The sequence below is a fragment of the Saprolegnia parasitica genome, assembly GCF_000151545.1.
Source record: "Saprolegnia parasitica CBS 223.65 unplaced genomic scaffold supercont2.44, whole genome shotgun sequence".
Lineage (NCBI taxonomy): Eukaryota > Oomycota > Saprolegniomycetes > Saprolegniales > Saprolegniaceae > Saprolegnia > Saprolegnia parasitica.
In genome coordinates this window covers 105,558-126,438 of record NW_012156438.1, presented here as the reverse complement: position 1 = coordinate 126,438, position 20,881 = coordinate 105,558, and the positions used below count along the sequence as shown (strand labels likewise).

The 20,881-nt window shown below is 57.6% G+C and overlaps 7 protein-coding genes across 7 annotated transcripts; 3 read left to right on the top strand and 4 right to left on the bottom strand.

The window, feature by feature from the left end:
- Positions 1 to 91: 91 nt before the first annotated feature.
- On the top strand, positions 92 to 502 carry SPRG_09368 (hypothetical protein; the record flags this gene model as incomplete). Its single annotated transcript, XM_012348463.1, has 2 exons — positions 92 to 257; positions 300 to 502. The coding sequence occupies 2 exons, from the start codon at positions 92 to 94 to the stop codon at positions 416 to 418; spliced, it is 285 nt and encodes a 94-aa protein (XP_012203853.1). The 3' UTR covers positions 419 to 502.
- Positions 503 to 954: 452 nt separating this feature from the next.
- Positions 955 to 2,486, bottom strand: SPRG_09367 (hypothetical protein; the record flags this gene model as incomplete). The annotated part of the gene is made up of 2 exons (XM_012348462.1): positions 955 to 2,420; positions 2,468 to 2,486. 2 exons carry the CDS (start codon positions 2,484 to 2,486, stop codon positions 955 to 957), a joined length of 1,485 nt encoding a protein of 494 aa, XP_012203852.1.
- Positions 2,487 to 4,216: 1,730 nt separating this feature from the next.
- Positions 4,217 to 5,008, bottom strand: SPRG_09366 (hypothetical protein; the record flags this gene model as incomplete). Its single annotated transcript, XM_012348461.1, has 2 exons — positions 4,217 to 4,390; positions 4,433 to 5,008. The coding sequence occupies 2 exons, from the start codon at positions 5,006 to 5,008 to the stop codon at positions 4,217 to 4,219; spliced, it is 750 nt and encodes a 249-aa protein (XP_012203851.1).
- A 1,334-nt stretch (positions 5,009 to 6,342) lies between these two features.
- On the top strand, positions 6,343 to 8,273 carry SPRG_09365 (hypothetical protein; the record flags this gene model as incomplete). The annotated part of the gene is made up of 10 exons (XM_012348460.1): positions 6,343 to 6,437; positions 6,486 to 6,621; positions 6,672 to 6,836; positions 6,887 to 6,968; positions 7,011 to 7,150; positions 7,207 to 7,302; positions 7,348 to 7,562; positions 7,617 to 7,956; positions 8,001 to 8,079; positions 8,138 to 8,273. The coding sequence occupies 8 exons, from the start codon at positions 6,343 to 6,345 to the stop codon at positions 7,822 to 7,824; spliced, it is 1,137 nt and encodes a 378-aa protein (XP_012203850.1). The 3' UTR covers positions 7,825 to 7,956; positions 8,001 to 8,079; positions 8,138 to 8,273.
- Positions 8,274 to 9,263: 990 nt separating this feature from the next.
- On the top strand, positions 9,264 to 10,185 carry SPRG_09364 (hypothetical protein; the record flags this gene model as incomplete). The annotated part of the gene is made up of 3 exons (XM_012348459.1): positions 9,264 to 9,343; positions 9,387 to 9,771; positions 9,832 to 10,185. Exons 1-3 carry the CDS (start codon positions 9,330 to 9,332, stop codon positions 10,183 to 10,185), a joined length of 753 nt encoding a protein of 250 aa, XP_012203849.1. The 5' UTR covers positions 9,264 to 9,329.
- Positions 10,186 to 10,417: 232 nt separating this feature from the next.
- On the bottom strand, positions 10,418 to 14,350 carry SPRG_09363 (hypothetical protein; the record flags this gene model as incomplete). Its single annotated transcript, XM_012348458.1, has 1 exon — positions 10,418 to 14,350. The coding sequence occupies one exon, from the start codon at positions 14,348 to 14,350 to the stop codon at positions 10,418 to 10,420; it is 3,933 nt and encodes a 1,310-aa protein (XP_012203848.1).
- Positions 14,351 to 15,376: 1,026 nt separating this feature from the next.
- SPRG_09362 (hypothetical protein) lies at positions 15,377 to 19,432 on the bottom strand. Its single transcript, XM_012348457.1, has one exon. It carries the CDS (start codon positions 19,412 to 19,414, stop codon positions 15,521 to 15,523), a length of 3,894 nt encoding a protein of 1,297 aa, XP_012203847.1. The 5' UTR covers positions 19,415 to 19,432; the 3' UTR covers positions 15,377 to 15,520.
- Positions 19,433 to 20,881: the final 1,449 nt, after the last annotated feature.

Below are 20,881 nucleotides of genomic sequence, written 5' to 3'. Positions count from 1 at the left end.
CGGCGAAAAAAGCAGCTCGAAAAGCACCACCGGCCAAGGCGACGAAGCCTCTGAGGTAGTACACATCGACCTCCAACGTACGTTGTACAAAATGTCATGTAGCCATGACTGCCAAAAGAAGGACAGTTCGCAAGCCGGTGACGGCAGTGGGAAATCCGACGACGATTGCAACGACGTGCATACAACCGGGTTCCGGTATGTCAAGCCCCTCTCGCCGCTCTCCCGCGCGCAGCTGTCGAGCGACGACGACGACAGCGGTATGCGTTGAATTTGGGATCGATTTCACAAACGTGACGTAGGAAGCGACGGGGCCGTGTGCTTTTTAGACAGCGAAGAAGATGAGCTTTCCGAAGACGATGAGTTTTCCGACGACGAGGGGGGCTGGGGCCTCGACCCTCTCGACCGCGCTCAAATGTGAGAGCTAGCAATGCGTGCGCAGGCGAGAACCAACGAATTTCTCGACTCTCACTCCTTATCATTACGAAACGCGTTTGCACAGCCCTTGTCGCTCGACGTGGGATAGCAAGCTGTGTGAAAACTCAGCAGCTAGAAATGGGAGAGGATAACGGCCAGCGCAGGGACGGTGATGTGCAACGTTGGTGGCAAGTCTACGTGTTGTCGGATAGATTTTTGCCATCGTAGGGTCGAAAGATCCTCGTCGGATAGTCGGAATACTATGGGCGCTTTTGCCACTTTATATATCTTTTCACGCTCGTTGAAGCCAACATTTCCCATCATCTGGATGGGAATAGCCATGTACAAAAACCGCGCTACCGTCAGCGGTGTTAGGCTTGACCGTTCCACGGTATGGCGACTGCGGTCGATATATATATATATAGATAGACAGATATATAGATAGATACGGTATATAGATACTAGTATATAGATAGATACTGTAGATACATGTAGATAGATGTACAACTTGGTTCTAGAGTTAAATAAGAGCTACTACCATCATCGCAGTGCGTAGGCGATGCCAGCCGCACATGCGATCGTCGTCGGAAGCATCAAAACCCACGAGACGCCAAAGCAGATAAACCGTGCGCGCTCGAGCTTCCACGTGCCATAGTGCGCGCGGCTCACGGCGGCAATCGCGCTCAGAGTGCAGTGGGTCGACGATGTGGGCACTTGAAGGAGCACTGCGAGACTCAGAACGACCACAGGGCCCACTTGCATGCAAAAGCCGCGGTGCGGACTCACAAAGCACGCGCCATGGAGCACCGGCGTGAGCACCCGTCGGCCGAGGAGCACTGCCCCGAGGAAGCAACCGACCGCGGCCACCGCCGTCGTCCACAACGGCGCGTCACTCTCTCGAAACGGCGCGTCACGATGGCGCTGGATCGTATCGAGTAGCTGCAGCAGCGTCGTCGCCGTCGTCCCAGCGTGCATGCCGTACAAGGCTGCAGTTAAGGCACTCAGTAGCAGCAGAGCATAGTTGAAGACGTAGTAGGCGTCGCGCTGGGGCGGTGTGAGGCACCAAAAGTCACCGTTCCACTCGAGCGACGACCGCTGCAACACGGACGGATTGTCGCCGAGGCTCGGAATCTCGTTGTCGTCGTCGTCACGGGTAAACGTCGAGTCCATGAGGCACGACGGCATCGAGTCCCGCTGCAGAGCGGCGAGGTCGTACACACTCGCGAAGGGCGAGAGCGCGGATGTTGACAGCGTCGGGTGGCACGGGTTGCCGTGCATAAACGACGGCAAGTGCCGCGCCACGTACGGCACGAGGCTATAGCGCGCGAGGCCATATGTGACGAGCCCGAGAAGGAGCGAGATCCCGTGGAAATAGTCGCGATACCGACCCAAGAGTGGCCGCGCCCGACCGACGACGACGCTGACAAAGCCTGCCAACGACAGGCTGTAGAACGCGGGCAGCACCGCCAGTGCTTGCGACTGCGGATGCTTGGTGTTGAGAATCCAGCGGGCCGTGAGACGGTACACGACCGCGCTCAGAAGCGCCGACAGCAACGGTGCCGCGACCCACGAGAGCGCCAGGCGCACAAGACTCGGCATATCGAGTGCATCGACGCCAGTATACGTCAGCGTCATGCCGAGAAGGCCACCCACGACTGCATAAGTGGACGAGACAGGGAGCTTGGCGACCGTCGCGAGCGCTAGCACGACGACCGCGGCACTGAGTGCAATGAGAAGACCATGTGCAAACACCGCGTCTTTGGTATCGCAAAATCCATGCCGCCACGGCGACGATGGCGGAAAGAGGCTCGCGCCAATGCGATCGGGCAGCGGTGGTGCGGCTGCCGCGGCCGAGAGAAGGTACCCGACGACGCTGCAAAGACCACCGAGTACAAGCGCGCGGCGTGGCGCCATGGCTTGAGACGCGACCGCCGTACCGACAATATTGACCATATCGTTGGCACTGGAGAGAAACGCGAGCAGGAAGAGGAGCCCGGCGCCGATGGCTACGGACGTGACGGGCACATTGCTGGTATTTAGTTCGAGCGCACACGCGGGATGGGAAGGTGCATAGAGACACAGTGGTTGGCCGAGGCATGTGCTGGCCATGACGCAAAAGTCAAACTGGCCCGTATATGATCAACTTTTAAACGTGTGGGCACTGAAATCCAGTGTGGCGTTATTGCGAGGTAGAGCGGTGGCTGTGAAAAGGACGCTCGGGACGCGTGCCACGAACGGAACACAGCGCGTAGGATGCTACGTTCATCGACGAGGGAACGTGTCGCACGGTGTGAGGAGTCGACAACTCTGGCGACAGTGGGATACACCTTGGCACTTGAAGTGCTTTGCAGAGGTACTCCAGTCGATGTACACACGCCTCGTACTGTATTCTGGCAAAGCAAACAAAGCAGAAGATGTTCGCACTGTTGGAATTGGAAGAACAATGCGCGGGTCGAGAGCGTACTAGGCTAGTTTAGCTACTTGAGAGCTGTGAAGAGTCTTCCAGCGGTAGAGCTGTCGCGTGACTGCACGCTGGACGCACGGTAGCCCTTGCAGCAAGGTGCGAGCGGGAAAATCGTGTGCGGTGGGAACTCCGCTCGCCACTGACGGCACCAAGTGTGGATTTGACGGACTCGATTCGCCATCGGTTCTCGGCGTAGAGTGATATTTGTACCACCACGTACAAGTACCAGAATAAGTATTGGTGCTCTAGAATATCTTTCAAAACAAAGTCTAAGTTGACGAACAGCTTAGTCGAGCGTTCAAACGCTCGGCGGTTCGCTGAAGTATACAACACACTAGTATAGCTGTGTATGTTGCGGAGACATTAGAGACATCAAGTCGACGGCGGCCTCTGACGACCCACGGCGCGTCATGGCGTACTTTATCAACGTGGGAGCCGTCGGAAATCGGTAAACAACGAACCCAAATTGAGATGGCGGGCGGGCAGAACGAGTAATCGTGGGAAGCATACGCAGGTCGCTGCACTGGCGTTCGACTTTGCCATAACCTTTTAGCAGACCGATTTGTTCCATGATTCTGAAGCGCAAGTGAAAAAGGCCGTCGCATCAGTCGATCGAATCGCGAGCCGACCAGATCTAGTAGGATCTGTTCGGTTCACATGCTAGCTTGGAGTGTGTGGGGCAAGCTATAACCCAGCTGCGAGCCGTATTACCTGTAAGCGTATCTACCGTATGCGCACGTGCTCGCAAGCATCGCCAGTCTGACCACTGCGTCCACATCGTGCCACGTATGCCGGATATGCCGTAGTACTAGATACCGAGATGAGCCGGCGCGTCACGGCCCGAGCTATCACATACCGGTACCAAAATCGTTTGATTTTTATGTGGAAGGAGTTTTACAGGCGTGCAGCTGCGTCTTCCATGACGCATGCAATGGCGTCGTTCTCCGCAGCGTGGCGACAGCTTTTGGCGCGACGTGCTGCTTGGTTGTTTGAGTATCGCTTTCAGTTCATGACTATACGTTTTTATTTACGAGTTTGCATATCGTAGTGCTCATTCATGGCATATTTGCGCTCGATATCTGCGATCGATCCGTCGGTGTCGATTTCCAGTCGATAACAATGGTCGCGACAGTGATGTTGTCGTCACTCTCTAAAGCGCCTTTGGCCACTTTGGTGAGGGTTTTGCTAATATAGGCGGCTTGATCGGCGGCGTTTTCGGTGGCGGTGACCTCGAGACACGCCCTGACCTTGGCCTGGACCTTGCGGTTCGAGACGAGCCCCAGAGCCCATCGGACGCGACAACAATGCAAATCTAGACGCGTGCCTCAATCCCAACGGTCATTTTACGGCGCATACGTGGTCGGTGCTGAGCTCGATTTCGGTGATTTCGGGGTCCGAAATGAGCACATTGGATTGCTTGCAGTTGAGATCGCCAATCGAACGCGAGCACATGACGCCACCGGGGTACACGCGCAGCGGTCGCCCGAGGGACCGCATCCACGCTTCCTTTGTCTACACACCTCATAAAAAACCGAGAACAGAGTGCTTGTGTACCCCTCGCAAGCGCCGCTTCACGCCCGAGAGGGTCGCAATGTGCGGCCGAAACTTGTTCTTGTACGCGACAAAGCCACCCGCCGCGTACACCCGGCTTGCCTCGTCGTCCCGCGCGGCCGTTTGATCGACCGACAAGGCGACGGGCGGCTGCTTGACATGGCACAAGAGTGCGCGCGAGTCGCCCACGTTGGCTGTCGTGACGACGACGGACGCGTCATGTCGTTGTTCGACGACGACGATGATCGCGGTGGCGCCATCGTTAAAGGAGCCGCCGTCGGCGGCGAGCGCGAGGAATGCGGCATCGAGGCGCTGGCAGGTTGCTGTTAGCGCCGCCTTTGTATCGCAGCCGTACGCCTCGCTCTCGGTGAAGACACGGACACAGTGGGTCTCGAGGTACTCGGCGGCGCGGCGGCCCCCGTGGCCGTCAAAGACTGCAACCAGCGACCGGGATGCGGCGACGTCATTGTCGCGAGTCAGAAGGTTGGGCGCCAGCACATATGTGTCTTCGTTCGTCTTGCGGACGTTGCCAATGTCGGTGGTCGCGTGCAGACCGAGCGTCGGCGTGCCACGCTGCATGGCAGAAAGGCAATGTGATGATTGCGACATCCGGCGTATGATTGGTCAAAATGATCACGCGACAAATAGACCAATCAGCGGGCGAGATTCAGCTGTCGCGCGCGCGTTGCTCACTGCCGGACGATCCAACCCAACCATGCTTTTTTACGTGTATCTAGCAATCGAACGATCCATCTATCTATCCATCGATACTCGACTTCGACTGCGAAGCAGTAGTCGGTAGACCGCGCAAGGGATCAGTCTAGTTCTGGCCCATATTGGGCGCTACGGCGCATCTCGTAGCTCGACGCTTCATGGAGAACCGTCCCGACGTATGTCGGTTCATGTACTGGGCACAAAAACAGACCACCAGTCGACGCAGGCGTGCTTGGAAGTTGAAGGCGACGCGGGAATCTGTGCCATCGAAAAATGATAAATCCGTTCGATGGGGGCGCTTTCGGGAACTTCATGCTTGCTTCCCCGACCCACACAGAGCACTGTACGACTGGCGGTAGAGCACAAACTGAAATCACCACCCAAAGGCGCCATGGCGTCGGAAAGCCACCACGACCACGACCACAAAGGCGTTAGTTGGGGCTCGCCCAACAGCGGTTGCCTCCACATTGGCCGCACTGCTCAGTTGTGCTAGGGGTAGAGCGACCACCATCGATACACTAGCTGTACAGAATCATGTCGTGGTTGTGCTAGTGCCAAAGCGTTTGTAAGTTCGCGCGTACCAGGCGCGCCTCTCTGGCGATTTGATTTTCTAGAAGGGAAGGATGGGTGTTGGCCAGTGTTGAATCTACGATGCTCTGCATAGCTACGGAGTGGCGGGCGTCCCGTCGGTCGTATCTTACGACAGCTTATGGACTTTAGATCACATCACGACCTTAAAGCTTCGTGCCCAATCCGGCCGAGCCGATGGGTAGACAACAAGTGTTGTTTGAGCCGGCAAGTCCGAGCGTAGGCATTTCGTAGCGTCAGTGCATCTCGTGGCGAAGGAAGCTTCGCACCCATTGCAATAGCTGTCGTTGATGGCAGCGGCGACCGACCGTTGTTCCGAACGCTGCGAGCTAACGCCGAGGTGCGTGACGCCTGTCCGGTCTCGCGTCAGTGGGCCCGACAGGCGCATAGCATAGATGCCTCGCTTCGTCCATGATTAGAAGGAAGTGCTGCGTTATCATCTTCGCACTCGATAGATACGAAGTGCTACAGTAGTACGCGGCGTGGTCCAAAGCGCGACACCTGCCCGCAGCTCCTCGGCGTACCGCTGGAAAGGCCAGATCCTGCCGTTTCCGGATGCGTCCGGATGAGACGACCGGCGATTGGTGGGATCGCGACAACGTGGCTCGGCGATGGACCAAAGCCGGCGGGTGAGCGTCGGCGTACGCGTCCGGCCTCTCTCGCGCCGGGAGCAGGCGTGCGAGCTCGCCAAGAGCGCATGGTCCTGGTGCGCCAATCATGGGTAATGGCGCGGCCATGACGATTCGCCGCGTAGGCATGGCCCAACGATCTCGCAGCAGATCTTCCCGGCGCAAGCCAGCGCCAAGAAGGCCACGACCACGTCGTACACGTTCGACCAGCTGTACGCGCCGGACGTGCCTGCTGCCACAATCTACGAAAGCAGCGTGCAGGTACACGCCAAGTTGCCAAGCCCCGCGCAAGTGCAATTTCATCGGTCTAGCCGACGCTCGACGCGTTTCTGGCCGGCTACAATGGCCTCGTCGCGTGCTACGGGCAGTCGCAGTCGGGCAAGTCGTTCACGATCGCCTCGCTCACGATCCACATCCTAAACGACATCTTTTGTCACGTTCGCGCCACAGCGGCGACCGTCGAGTACATGCTTCGGGTAATTCACCTCGCGGGACAGACGCCGTCATCTCATACCGCGCCATGCAGGTGTCGTATGTAGAAGTCCACGACGAGACGCTCGTGGATCTGCTTGCGACGGAGCCCGCCTCGGCAGTGACGCTGCACCAAGGTGCTCGTCAATGATCGCGGCGCGCGTCACGAACGTCGCTAGGCGCCACGGACCGCGTGTGGGAGCTCCGGGGACATACCGACATACCCGTCACGACTGCGGATGACGCCCTCGCTCTCGTCCAAGCCGGCAACACAAAGTGCCGCGGTGAAGCATCTTGCCGTCACATACTCTTGCGATTGGTACGTTGGTGGATGCGGCTTTTGGGATGCCCTACTCATGCTGCACTGGGCTCTAGACGCTAGAACGTCGGAGCAAAGATGGTGGGTCACCACTGCGTGTGTCTACCCTGGACGTTGTCGATTTGGCTGCTTCAGAGAGCGTTGCCACCACTGTACCTGATGCACTTCATTTGACGTTTCAATGAAGTTGCCACTAGGCCAACCCGGTCGACCGAAGCCTCTTGGCCTTTGGTCATGCAATGTGGCTGTTTAGCCACACGCCGACGACCGCTGTGCCGTACCAGGACTCGGTATTGACGCAGCTTGTATCGCCGACACTGACGCTGGCGTCTGCGGTGGCGCTTCTCTGTACGGTCGCGCCGTCCGTCGACTGCCTCTTCGAGACCCATGGAACACTCAAGTTTGCGAGTCGGTACGGTGGTTGCATGGCACATGATGTAGAAAATGTATACAAACTATGCAATAGCGTCAAGCGCATCTGGCTGCGACTTGAACTGCCTGTCTATCACGGCACGTTTCAGCTGTCGGAGCGGCGGCTCAAGACGCAACGCGCATGCGACGCGGACCTTGAATGCAAGGTGCGGACCGAGCTCGCGATCCGACAACTCGCGCGCACGTTTTTGAACCGAAGGCTGAACGACGACGACGATGCGTTTGAGGTCCAGCACGCCTAGCACCTGGCAAGACGGCAAAGATGTGTGTTGTGTAACGATCAAGTAGGCAGTACTAGGTAATGCAACAAGTACACGCAGCAGCATCGTCGACACGCAGACCCATGCATCGGTACTAAATCAACTCCGACTCGAGTGCGTCTTGAATATAAGCTCCTTGGTTGCTTATCCTTTGGTAGCTTGCATGACCTTGCCGTCAATGAGGCGACACGACAACGGCTCTTGCAGCTCACGGACACACTCGAAGACGAGTACGAGGTGCGGCGAAATCAGAGATCAATTCAACGAGGCTACTGATTGATGGGGTTGAACTTAGAGAGCCGTGCGCGCGATGGATCACCTTGCAAAAGCCCATCGCGCCACAGCTTCGTCAGAGGACAAACCATCGAGTGACGATAGTTTCTACTTGTGAGAGCATCTCTTGCACCAGAATATAAAATAAGCATGCTGACACACAAGATTTTGAGCATGTAATTAAAGGTTTTTCCATGTTTTACTTCAATGCTTGAAATGGTTTTTCGGTCCAAACGTAACCGCCACGACATCCTAATGTGACATATCATTCGGCTTGGCACTTTTCACAGGTGATACATGTCGTCAATCCCTTGGACTGAGTTGCTGACTGCAGGTACCCATTGTAATACACTTTTGTCTTGCTTTGGTTGCGCATTCTGCTGCTTGTGAGGCAGTTGCGACGGTGCTCAACAGCTCATTGCGTCGCTGCCCCATTCTTCTGCAGGATTCATCAGACACAACAAAAACACCCAGGAGACACGTTGAAATACTGATGCTTATATATATCAACGTGTTCCGCGTTATCTTCCTTACAAAGAGTTCGCATACGTAGTGCTACGCCTGGGTGCGCGGGAGTTGGCACCAGCACTTGGTAGTTGGGAGTAAGCTGCGCACGGAGAGATCCATCCCGTGGTGGACCCCATTCGCCGAGGGATGGCTCGCGCGAGGTCGAATACTGATGCTTGGTGTACCTCCTCAAGGCCGACAAGTCGAACTACCGCAAGGACTTCTAGTTGCCTTTTCGTTGCCTTCTGCAGCCACACCACCAAGCAAGCCAAAAGAACTGCAGTGCCGCTGTCGGAGGCGGAGGCGCTCAATACTCTGAAACTTGATGGTAGTCAGGTATCCACATATAGAGGTAACTCTACAAGCCACCGGATTGGCCAAAGTCTTGCCGTATACGCCTTTCCGTGCGATCTGATTGGCTGTCATGGAGCCAATATCTCGTTTGGCCACCTTGAGCATTCTTGTGTTAGCAGCATGCCACACGACGGCTCGAAACCCATCTACATCTTGCCGTCAATGGCGCCCTCGACGTCAGCCTCCTCGACGTCGCCGACCTTGGAAGAGATGTCTGCACGTCTCGTACAACCACCCGAGCGGCTGGTCCGGTCCAAGAAAGACCGTGGGCTGCGGATCATCCTGAGCTGCGGGAAGAACGTGTGCTTCTTTGTCGCAGCCCAAGGCGCCACAAGCTTCTGTGCCCAACGCGGATGAAGCGAGTACGGTGGGCGAAGCACTTTTCAATCAGCGCTCTCATACCGCTGTAGGAGCGACTATCACATGTTTGTGCCAGGAGTGCTATCGGTGGCCCGCAGCATACCCGAGCCGCTGCCCATTATCGCATCGCCTCGCATTCTTGAGCTTGAGCTGCCACCCAGCAATCTTGAGCCATTAACACGCTCGGTGGCGGCGCAGACCAGTACGCCGCCCGAGACGGAAGAGACCGACGTCGCCATTGCCGATGCTGGCGACGAAGACGAGAGGGCGTATAGTGGTGTACGCACCGAGAGCGAGGCGCGGCTCTTCCAGTACTTCCTCGCGCGCTGTCCATCCGAAGACTTTGCCGATATCGCAGCACAGTGGAATGCGCTACTCCACACGTGGCGCGCCGCCGACTGCCTTGAAGTCCGTCTTGCGACGGGCCTTGTCACGGTGCGTTGGCTTGTATACGCAGCAGCAAGGTTGTGCAGTGATGCATCGATCGGGCTTTAGATGACCGACGTCACGCTCAAAACCGCCGACCACCTCGCGGTCCACGCAGCCATCGAGCGCGCGATCGGCCCAGCGACCAGCGAGGCAAGCACAAAACACCAGGTCGTCGTTGGCATGAGCGCTTTGGCAAGCACGCCGACACTGCGGAAGAGACAGTACCTTCCGTGTCCCCACTGCGGCCACAAGACCCGGCGCCACACGAAAGACTTGGCGGAAACGTGCGAGCTGTACCAGTTTTACCGACGGCGCAACGTGGCGACGTCCAACGGGTATTCGTTCGAGAAGGCCATCGAAGACTTTGCGCAGCAGCAGGACTCAGAACCCGAAGCGTCAAGTGCTAGCTACATCGTTTAGAAACTTTTAATATCAGTCCCCTATGGTAAACCGCAACACAGTACTCGTAGTACAGTAATGTCGACCTCGGGACAAACAGGACGCGACACTCTAACATCGATGCATGCGCTTACGGTGTCTGTACCAACACGCAGGTCGACAATTTACGTTTGAATCGTACGTAGTACCGAACAGCTAAACAACAGAACAAGCACACATATTCATTCATTCTCGACCAATGCAACGCCCGCGTCTACTCGGTGCTCGTTGTCGTAGGCGACGTGATCCGGTCCAAGTAGCCGCCTTCGTCGCAGAGTTCAAAGAAGATGCCTTCGCCCGCATCGATGAGCGCTTGCGGCGTGTCGCACTGCACGCACCGGCCTTGGTCAAACACCATGATCCGGTCGCAATCCAAGACCGTGTCGAGACGATGGGCCACCGTGAGGACGGTCGACTTGGCAAACGCGGTCCGGATCACTTGCTGCAGGTTCTGGTCCGTCTCGTGGTCGATCGCAGCCGTCGCTTCGTCCATGACCACAATCTTGCTCTGCCGCAGGAGCGCCCGCGCCATGCACAGCATTTGGCGCTCGCCGACCGAGTAGTTTTCGCCGTTCTCTTCGATCGGACTCTCGAGCTTGAGCTCTTCGGTCGCGACGCGCGACTGCATGCGCACCTTGGTGAGCACGTCCCAGAGCTGGTCGTCCGAGTAGTCGTCAAACGGATCGAGGTAGTTGCGCAGCGTGCCCTTGAACAAGATCGGGTTTTGCGGAATGATCGCCATGCTCTCGCGCAGCGTCTTGAGGCCGACGCTCTTCGTGTCGACGCCGTCCATGTACATGTGGCCGGACGCAACCTCGTTGATGCGGAAGAGCGCCATGGTCAAACTCGACTTGCCGGCGCCCGTGCGACCGACGATACCAATCTTCTCGCCCGACCGAATGTCAAAGTTGAGGTCCTTGAGCACGAGCGGGTCGTTGGGCTTGTAGCGGAAGCTGACGTTCTCAAACTTGAGGCTGCCGGACGCCGGCCATGCGCTCGACGTCGCGCCAGAAATGTACCGGGGCGCTTCCGGCTCAATATTGATGTACTCGGCGACTCGCTCGGGCGCGACCATGGCCGACTCGAGATTCGACCAAACACTCACCATGCCTTCAAGACTTGTCGTGATTTGAAGCGCGTAGTTGAAGACGAGGCCAATCAAACCGGCCGTGAGGTACTCGTGCAGATAGAGCAGCGAGAACGTCGTGACAAAGAGCATGCAGGCCGAGATCATTTGGATGCGGAAGGCAAACCACTGACTCAGAAGGTCGTGCGCAAACATCATTTGAACCGAGTTGTTGACCTTGGTCTGGTGAAGGCGCTGGAAGCGGCGGACTTGCTTGGTGCCGAATGACCGCAGTAGCACCGCACCGTCGATCGACTCGGAGATGTGCGTCATCAATGGCGACCGCGCCGTCTTGTTCAAGCGCTCAATCTCGCGTGCCGGCTGGACGTAGCGAGCGCCCACCGAGTAGTAGACTAACATCAGGGGCAACAAGAGAACGCTAAAGCCGCGGATCACCACCATGGTCGTGCCGAGCGAGAAGACGAGGATGGAGAGCGTCGCAAAGAAGTAGCCTATCGAGAACGAAATGTCGTCGTCAATCTGACTCATGTCACCACTGAACCGGTTGAGGATCCGACCAACCGGGTTGGTGTCAAAGAACCGCATCGGTGCCCGCAGCAGCGACTGTGTGAGCTCATTAAACAGCGACTTGGACGCACGCAAGCCAGCGAGCGAGACGGTGAGTGCCCGCACTGCAATCATGAGCACCGACCCGAGCGCAAGGCCCGCGTAGACCGAGATGTGATACCCGGCGCCATCGCGGAATTCGGTCGTCGTCAAGTTGGCGGCGCTGCTCGTCCAGGCGCTGAGCCAAAGATCGCTGCCAACCTGCAGACTCTGCCAAAGCGACTGGGCAAGAAGCAGACCAATCAAAACGGGCCAGCCACCGACAGCGTTAAAGTACGAGAGGAAGACCGCCTTGGAGACACGACCGTGGTTGCGCTCTTCCTCAATGACGAGCTTCCCGCTCGTATCCTGCGCGTTCTTCTCTTCGTCGTACGTCTTGACGTCCGACTCGTTGGCCGGCGTGAAGAGGAACTCTTGGTACTTGGCGTCACCAAACGGCGACTTGACGCACGGCGACACGAGCGCGTCGGCGTAGTCGAGGCCAGCATGGCTGTCGACGACGGTCGATGCGTCATCGACCAACACATCATCGTCCTCACCGAGGTTGCGCGCATGGGCCTTGAAAGGCGTGACGAGGATTGGGTGGTCGGCCTTGTTGCTCGCAATGACATCCGACGCGATAAGCGTCCCGTCCTTGACTTCAATGGTCCGGTCAATGTACGACGACGCGATGATGTCGGGCGAGTGCGTCACGAGCAAGATCGTCTTGTGCCGAAGGAGACCGAGAAAGCACTTGGTGAAAATCTCGTTCTGGACGATCGCGTCGACGGCCGACAAGGGCGAGTCCAAAAGAAAGATATCGGCGTCGCTGTAGCACGCTCGCGCGAGCGCGATGCGCGCCTTTTGACCGCCAGAGACGTTGACGCCTTTCGAGCCAATCTCGGTGCGGTCGCCGGCCGCAAAGAGCGTCAGGTCCTTGGTCAAAGCACACGCTTCGAGCACGGCACTGTACTTTTTCCGGTCGTACGGGTGGCCAAAGAGGATGTTTTCGCGGATCGTCATGTTCTGGATCCACGGCTGCTGCGCAAAGTACGCGACGCGGCCGCTGACGCCGACGGACCCCGCGTACTTGTCGAGTTCGCCGAGGAGGACGTTGCAGAGCGACGACTTGCCTTCGCCGACCGAGCCATGGATCACGACAAACTCGCCGCGCTTGACTTGAAGGTTGACGTTGGAGAAGAGCGGCGGCTTGTCGGCGTCGTAGCCAAAGGACGCGTTGACAATCTCAATGGCCACGTCACTGCCCGAGACCTTGTTGCTCACGAGGTCTGCGTTCTTTTCTGGCATGGCGAGAAACTCTTTGAAGCGGCCGTACGAGACATAGGCTTGCATCCAGTTGGCAATGATGTTGGGCAGCGTCATCATCGGCGCCTTGATCATCGAAAAGAGGCTGAGCGCCGTAAACACCTTGGACGCCGTGAGCGGTTCGCCGAGCCAAAGCACATAGGCTGCAAACGACACAGTCGTGAGAAAAATGGGGCCGGCGCCGTTGATCGTAATGGCCATGGAAGCGAGCAGCGACTCCCTCCAAAGCGACTTGAGCTCGGCGTTACGAAGCGCCGTAATCTTGTCGAAGTACCGTTCTTCCCACGCGTTGAGCTTGATGATCTGCATCGCGCCAAAGACCTCGTTGACCACCTTCATGCGCGCATCCTTGCGGTCCATCATCACCTCAAAGTTGGTGCGCAGCAGCGACGCGACGAGGCGGTTGATGTAGAGCGTCACAAACATCACGACGAGGCCGCAAAGCATCGCAGAACCCAGAAGCTGCCACAGCATGTACATGAGCGCAGTAATCTGGAGCGGAATGATCCAGATCTGGTTGACTTGGTACGACGCGTACAGGATCCACATCATGTCGGCCGAAAAGAGATTGGAGATCTCGCCGGTGCTCTTGACGCGACGCGAGTTTGTGTCCAGCACGAGGGACTTGCGGAACAAGAGGTCCTGGAGCGCCGATGTTAAATTGACGAACAACACATCGTTCTGGAGCGTCGTCTGCGTCTGGATCACAGTCTGAGCCACCTTGACGATGAAAAGAAGCACGATCGGCTGCAGAAGCGTGTAAAAGTCGACACTCGACGACTCGACGGCCGAGACCACTTGTTGGAGGACCATGGGTCCGCAGAGCGACCCGAGCATGGCCACAAACTGCATCAAACCGATCAAGACCGCCTTCCAGCCAAAGACCGAGACAAATGCGCGGAGAATCGACTTGTTCTTGGCCTCGTACGCAGGAAGAAACTGGCTGCTGATCGTGGCGCACCCGAGGCGGTCCGGAAGCAACCAGAGGTCGTCGGCGTTGAGCTGGCGCGCGTTGGCGAGATCCACGAGTGGGTTCACCCACCAATACGTCCAGCGAGAGACTAAATTGACGCTGTCGAGCGGGTGCATCGAGGCGTGTGCCGCGGGCGTTTGCAGCGGCAGCGCCGCGTACCTCGTTGTTCGTGACATGAGGCAAATTCAAAAATGAAAAAGACTGTACTCGTAGAAACGGCTTGCCGTTGTTTGGACCGTTCTGCAGCCATCCATCGTTCTCGCATGTCGCGTCGCTCGCGATCCCACTGCCATTCGCACATCTGTGATTGTGTGCACTTGATTAGAAACACACTTGTGGTTCGGCGATGGGAAATGCGTGTTGAGTGGCGAGAGTGTAGGTACCCCCAGTGATTTGGCGGGCACCATCGGACGCGCGGAGAATGGTCGACAACCTCGAAGGGTCAAAGCATACAAGTGCCTCAAGTAAAGCCGAGGTTGCGGCGTGCGTTCGAGGCGTCTCGGTGCGATGCGGCGACGATAAACTGCCAAACGGTGTACCGCGCCGAAGCTGTAAGGACCGACCTCGTGAGCACACGGAGGGTACTAACATTCTTCTGCACCAAGGGAACAATCCCTCGAATAAGCCATTGGCCATTGACAACATTGGACCGCTCAAGTTTGTCAAAGCTACAGTTCATTTAGAACGGCCGCAGTGAGCCACCAGGTGGGACGGATCAGGAAGGTCCACTCTTAAAAAGGTGCTCAAGTCCCATCATCCTTGCATGACCAGCGCCAGCTGTCACGGTTCCACGCACCGAGTCTTCGGAGCAGGTCGTTTTCGGGGCGCTTCACACCCCAGGTTGGTGGTCACTGCCAGCAGAACTCCCGTCTCTGGTTCATGGAGAAAGTTTTTGCCCGGTATGAGAAGCTAAGGCTCGCCCTGCTAAACGGTTGTTCCTCTCCATGAGCCGATGTAGTACTGTCGCAACCGGGTTGGTATCCGGTTTATCCATCGGTTTTTGCACGGGCATGCGTCCACCAGTTACGTGGTCAATATAGACCGGAAGGAGTCACGTGCATGTTTGCTCGCCGTGCGCAACGCTGTCGTTTCGGGCCCTCTTTCCACGAGCGCCGTGACCTCCCGTGCCGGTTACTTCAATGCGTTTGCAGTTGTTTTATCCAGCACTACAGAACAAACAGCAACTTTTGCAGCAACGACTACCTTAATGTGCATGACACTTGCTGCGACCAGTGTAGCTCCCGCCATGTAGAAGTCGTTCTAGCAAGCCATCGATTCTGCCACCGACGCGACGCATACACCCAACTAACTATATTGATGAAAAATGCACTGGACTTCACCAGCTTCTACTCGGTGCTCGTTGTCGTAGGCGACGTGATCCGGTCCAAGTAGCCGCCTTCGTCGCAGAGTTCAAAGAAGATGCCCTCGCCCGCATCGATGAGCGCTTGCGGCGTGTCGCACTGCACGCACCGGCCTTGGTCAAACACCATGATCCGGTCGCAATCCAAGACCGTGTCGAGACGATGGGCCACCGTGAGGACGGTCGACTTGGCAAACGCGGTCCGGATCACTTGCTGCAGGTTCTGGTCCGTCTCGTGGTCGATCGCGGCCGTCGCTTCGTCCATGACCACGATCTTGCTCTGCCGCAGGATTGCCCGCGCCATGCACAGCATTTGGCGCTCGCCGACCGAGTAGTTTTCGCCGTTCTCTTCGATCGGACTCTCGAGCTTGAGCTCTTCGGTCGCGACGCGCGACTGCATGCGCACCTTGGTGAGCACGTCCCAGAGCTGGTCGTCCGAGTAGTCGTCAAACGGATCGAGGTAGTTGCGCAGCGTGCCCTTGAACAAGATCGGGTTTTGCGGAATGATCGCCATGCTCTCGCGCAGCGTCTTGAGGCCGACGCTCTTCGTGTCGACGCCGTCCATGTACATGTGGCCGGACGCAATCTCGTTGATGCGGAAGAGCGCCATGGTCAAACTCGACTTGCCGGCGCCCGTGCGACCGACGATACCAATCTTCTCGCCCGACCGAATGTCAAAGTTGAGGTCCTTGAGCACGAGCGGGTCGTTGGGCTTGTAGCGGAAGCTGACGTTCTCAAACTTGAGGCTGCCGGACGCCGGCCACTCTTTCGCCACGCTGCCAGCGATCACGCGCGGCGCCTCTTGCTCGACGTTGGTGTACTCGGCGACTCGCTCCGGCGCGACCATGGCCATCTCGAGGCCCGACCAGACGCTCACCATGCCTTCCAAGTTGGCCGTGATCTGCAGCGCGTAGTTGAAGACGAGGCCAATCAAGCCGGGCGAGAGGACGTTGCGGAGGTAGACCAGCGACAAGGTCGTCACGAGCAGCATCGCCGCCGAGATGAGCTGGATACGCAGCGCAAACCACTGGCCCGCGAGGTCGCCAGCGAAAAGCACTTGGTTGTTCTTGTCCACGTTGGCCTGGTGGCGGCGCTCAAAGCGGCGCACTTGCTTCGCACCGAACGCGCGAAGGAGCACCGCGCCGTCAATCGTCTCGGAGATGTGCGTCATCAACGGCGACTTGGTGGTTTTCGAGAGCCGTTCGATTTCCCGGGCCGGCTGCACGTAGCGCGAACCAACATTGTAGTAAATGTAAATGAGCGGCAGCAAGGCCAGCCCCAAGCTGCGAATGACCACCATGGTCGTGCCGAGCGAGAAGACGAGCACAAAGAGAGTCGACAAAAAGTAGCTGAACGACCATGGAATGCGGCCGTCGACTTGGCCCATGTCGCCGCTGAACCGGTTGAGCACCCGCCCGAGCGGGTTGGCGTCGAAAAACCGCATCGGCGCCCGCAAGAGTGACTGCGTCATGCCTTCGAAGAGCACCTTGGACGCGCGCATGCCAGCCAGCGACACGGTGAGGACACGCACGACCACCATGGCCGCCGACCCGAGCGCCAGCAGCGAGTAGATGCTAATGTTGTACTCGGCGTTCGCGTGAAACTCGGTCGGCGTCAAGATCAGCGCCGTGTTGGTCCAGTACCCAAGGTACAAGTCGCTGCAGATGCTCAGGCCTTGCCAAAAGCACTGGATGACGAGGAGCCCAAACACGACCGGCCACCCGCCCGCCGCGGCAAAGTACGCGAAGAAAACCTCTTTCGAGACGCGGCCTTCAATGCGCTCTTCCTCGACCACGAGCTTGCCGCCGCTTTCATTGTACGTTTGCGGCTGCTTGGCGTCGTACGGCGTGAAGAGCTGCGGCTCGAGGTCATGACCAAACGGCGACTTGATGCACGGCGACACGAGCGTGTCCGCGTACGAGAGCACCGAGGCGCCGGTAACCACGTCGTCGTTGACAACTTCGTCGTCCGAGAAGAGCGTCCGGGCTTTAAGCGGCGCCACAAGGATCGGGTGGTCGGCCTTGTCCGCCTGGAGCGCATGTGTCAGCAGCGTCCCGTCCTTGACTTCAATGGTCCGGTCAATGTACGACGACGCAATGATGTCGGGCGAGTGCGTCACGAGCAAGATCGTCTTGTGACGCAAGAGACCGAGAAAGCACTTGGTGAAAATCTCGTTCTGGACGATCGCGTCGACGGCCGACAAGGGCGAGTCCAAAAGAAAGATATCGGCGTCGCTGTAGCACGCTCGCGCGAGCGCGATGCGCGCCTTTTGACCGCCAGAGACGTTGACGCCTTTCGAGCCAATCTCGGTGCGGTCGCCGGCCGCAAAGAGCGTCAGGTCCTTGGTCAAAGCACACGCTTCGAGGACGGCACTGTACTTTTTCCGGTCGTACGGGTGGCCAAAGAGGATGTTTTCGCGGATCGTCATGTTTTGGATCCACGGCTGCTGCGCAAAGTACGCGACGCGGCCGCTGACGCCGACCGACCCCGCGTACTTGTCGAGTTCGCCGAGGAGGACGTTGCAGAGCGACGACTTGCCTTCGCCGACCGAGCCATGGATCACGACAAACTCGCCGCGCTTGACTTGAAGGTTGACGTTGGAGAAGAGCGGCGGCTTGTCGGTGTCGTAGCCAAAGGACGCGTTGACAATCTCAATGGCCACGTCATTGCCCGAGACGTCGGAGGAGACAACGTCGTCTTGCTTCTCGGCGAGCGCGAGAAAGTCACAGAAGCGACCGTACGAGACGTACGCTTGCATCCAGTTGGCAATGATCTGCGGGAGCCGCATCATGGGCGCCTTGATCATCGAAAAGAGACTGAGCGCCGTAAAGACCTTGGAGGCGGTTAGCGTTTCGCCGAGCCAGAGAACGTAGGCGCCAAACGAGACGGTTGTGAGGAGGACAGGCGCGACGTTGTTCATGGTCGACGAGAGCGCAGCGAGAATCGTCTCGTGCCAGAGCGACTTGAGTTCGTCGTTACGCAGCGACGTAATCTTGTCGTAGTACCGCTCTTCCCACGCGTTGAGCTTGATGATCTGCATCGCGCCAAAGACCTCGTTGACCACCTTCATGCGCGCGTCCTCCTTCTCCATGAGCGTCTCCCACACGTCGCGCTGCTTGGTCGCGACGACGCGGTTGAGGTAGAACGTGAAAAGCATGACGGCAATGCCAAGCAGCATCGCGTAGCCGAGCACTTGCCAGAGCAGAAAGAGGAGCGCGACAATCTGGAGCGGGATGATCCAGATCTGGTTGGCCGTGAACGAGACCGTGAGGCACCACCACATGTCGGCCGTAAAGAGGTTGGAGATCTCGCCCGTGCTCTTGGTCTTGCGCGACTTGGCGTTGAGCGACAGCGCCTTCTTGTAGAGGAGGTCTTGCAGCGCCGACGTCGCCCGGACGTAAAGCACCTCGTTTTGCAAGTCCGACTGCGTCTGAATGACGGCTTGGGCCACCTTGACGAGAAAGAGCGACCCGATTGAAATCAAAAGCTGCTCATAGTCAACGGCCGACGCTTCGACGGACGAGACCACTTGCTGCAAAACGACCGGGCCGTACAGCGAGCACACCATCGCAAGGAACTGCATGATGCCAATCAGAACTGCGTTCCAGCCAAAGACCGAGATCCATGCGCGGATGATCGAGTTGGTCGCCTTGTAGCGCGGCAGAAACTGCGCGGCCACCGCCCGGCACTTGCTCGCAGCCTGGAGCGGCCAAATGTCGCTCGCTTCGAGCTGGCGCTCGTTCCCGGTCGCCATGAGTCCGCTCGCCCAGTGGTACGTGAGGCGCGAGAAGAAGCCGACGACCTCCAGCGGGTGTTTGGTCGGCGCATCGTCGCTTTGCGGCGCCGGCCCTACCGACTGGTACTTGGTCGTGGGTGCCATGAGGCGGGAAATCCCAGAATGAGCAATCTGGCGCCACCACCACTTGACCAGATGCTGAGTTTGCCCTCGGATCCGGAATGTTGGTACTTTGGTCAAAAGACAATGCGGAAAGATTCCATAGGCGGCGAGGGCCACAGGTATCGAATGGAATGGACGGTCTCGACACGTCAACCTTGCAGTCGTAGCTAGTTGACGTAGCTACACGTTCATTGTGCGCTGCCGCAGGCCAACCACGTCAACGCGTCGCATGAGAAAGGCCCACGGACGTCCGTGGTCAAAATGCCATATTTAACCATATTTACGATCGCTAAATGTGGCATCGCGAACGTGCTTTCGATGCGCAACGACCACGCGAGCAGAGCGTCGACGAGCTAATACGCTATGTGCAAGCATGGTAGCATGTTTGTTGTCTGCATGTGCACATGGTAATTGTGGTCGGCGCTTAAAACACGCACGTTGCAGACTCGTGGACCGGAGGTGTTGGGTGAACGTGAGGTGCGCGAACCCGCGCGCGTGACATCCTGTTGGGTGTTGGGTGCTGGGGTTCGCGATTGCTCGACTTTTTTGCACGGTCCTCCGTCGACCTGCGAGCTGTGATCCGTTCGAAATCATATCTGGTAGAAGAACGCATGCGCCAATGGAACTCGCCGAGAAGAAGCGATCGGTCGCGATCTGCGCAAACGGCCATCGTCGCTTCAGCCAAACGCTGCGAGCCACGAATCTCATGGAAATGTATGTCGACAAAACGACCGTCATTGTGGCATCTCAAAAGTCAGTGGGGCTTGAAGCAAGAAGCACATTCAAGCGCGGTGCTGTGGCGAGCTTTGGTACAAATCCTCCAATGTGCGGTGTTGCTAGCCGCGTTTAAGGGCGTTGGGTGATGCAAGTCAATGGATGACATCTAATGCGATTCATTTGTTCGAATGCGGCTTGAAGGACCTCTGTTTGTACTGCAGAGAATGGAGGAGACACATGGACGGCGCTACAACATCGAATCGACCAACACTCAATAAGGAGGTTAGTCGCAGTTTCGAGGCAGCGTTTCGCTAAACGTTTCGCGGTTTTCATATTCAAGTCGCTGTCAGTCCAACGATGCCTTGCATGAGCGCATGTAATGACGTGTGGCCGTACGATTGGGGCCTGAGACAGCGCCTGGCTCCAATTTCTGATCCGACACCCCACTGGTTTGGTTGTCTGTTGATTCTGTTGGCACGACCGCGTTGTACTCGGCGAAAGCAGAGTCCCAACCATGCCTGTTAAACGGCCAAGGTCGCACCGGTGATTGGGGGTATTGAATCATTGCCTTCATCGCGGCCAAAGAAGATATTCCAGTCGCGCTACCAGCGAGGACTTCCACGGATGCCCTTGCATCAACCCGTTCCGAGCTTCGTCTGATCGTCCAATCGCTGCTAAGATGGTTCCCGAGATTACAGCGACGACACCGCAAGGCGCGAGGGTCCCACGCCG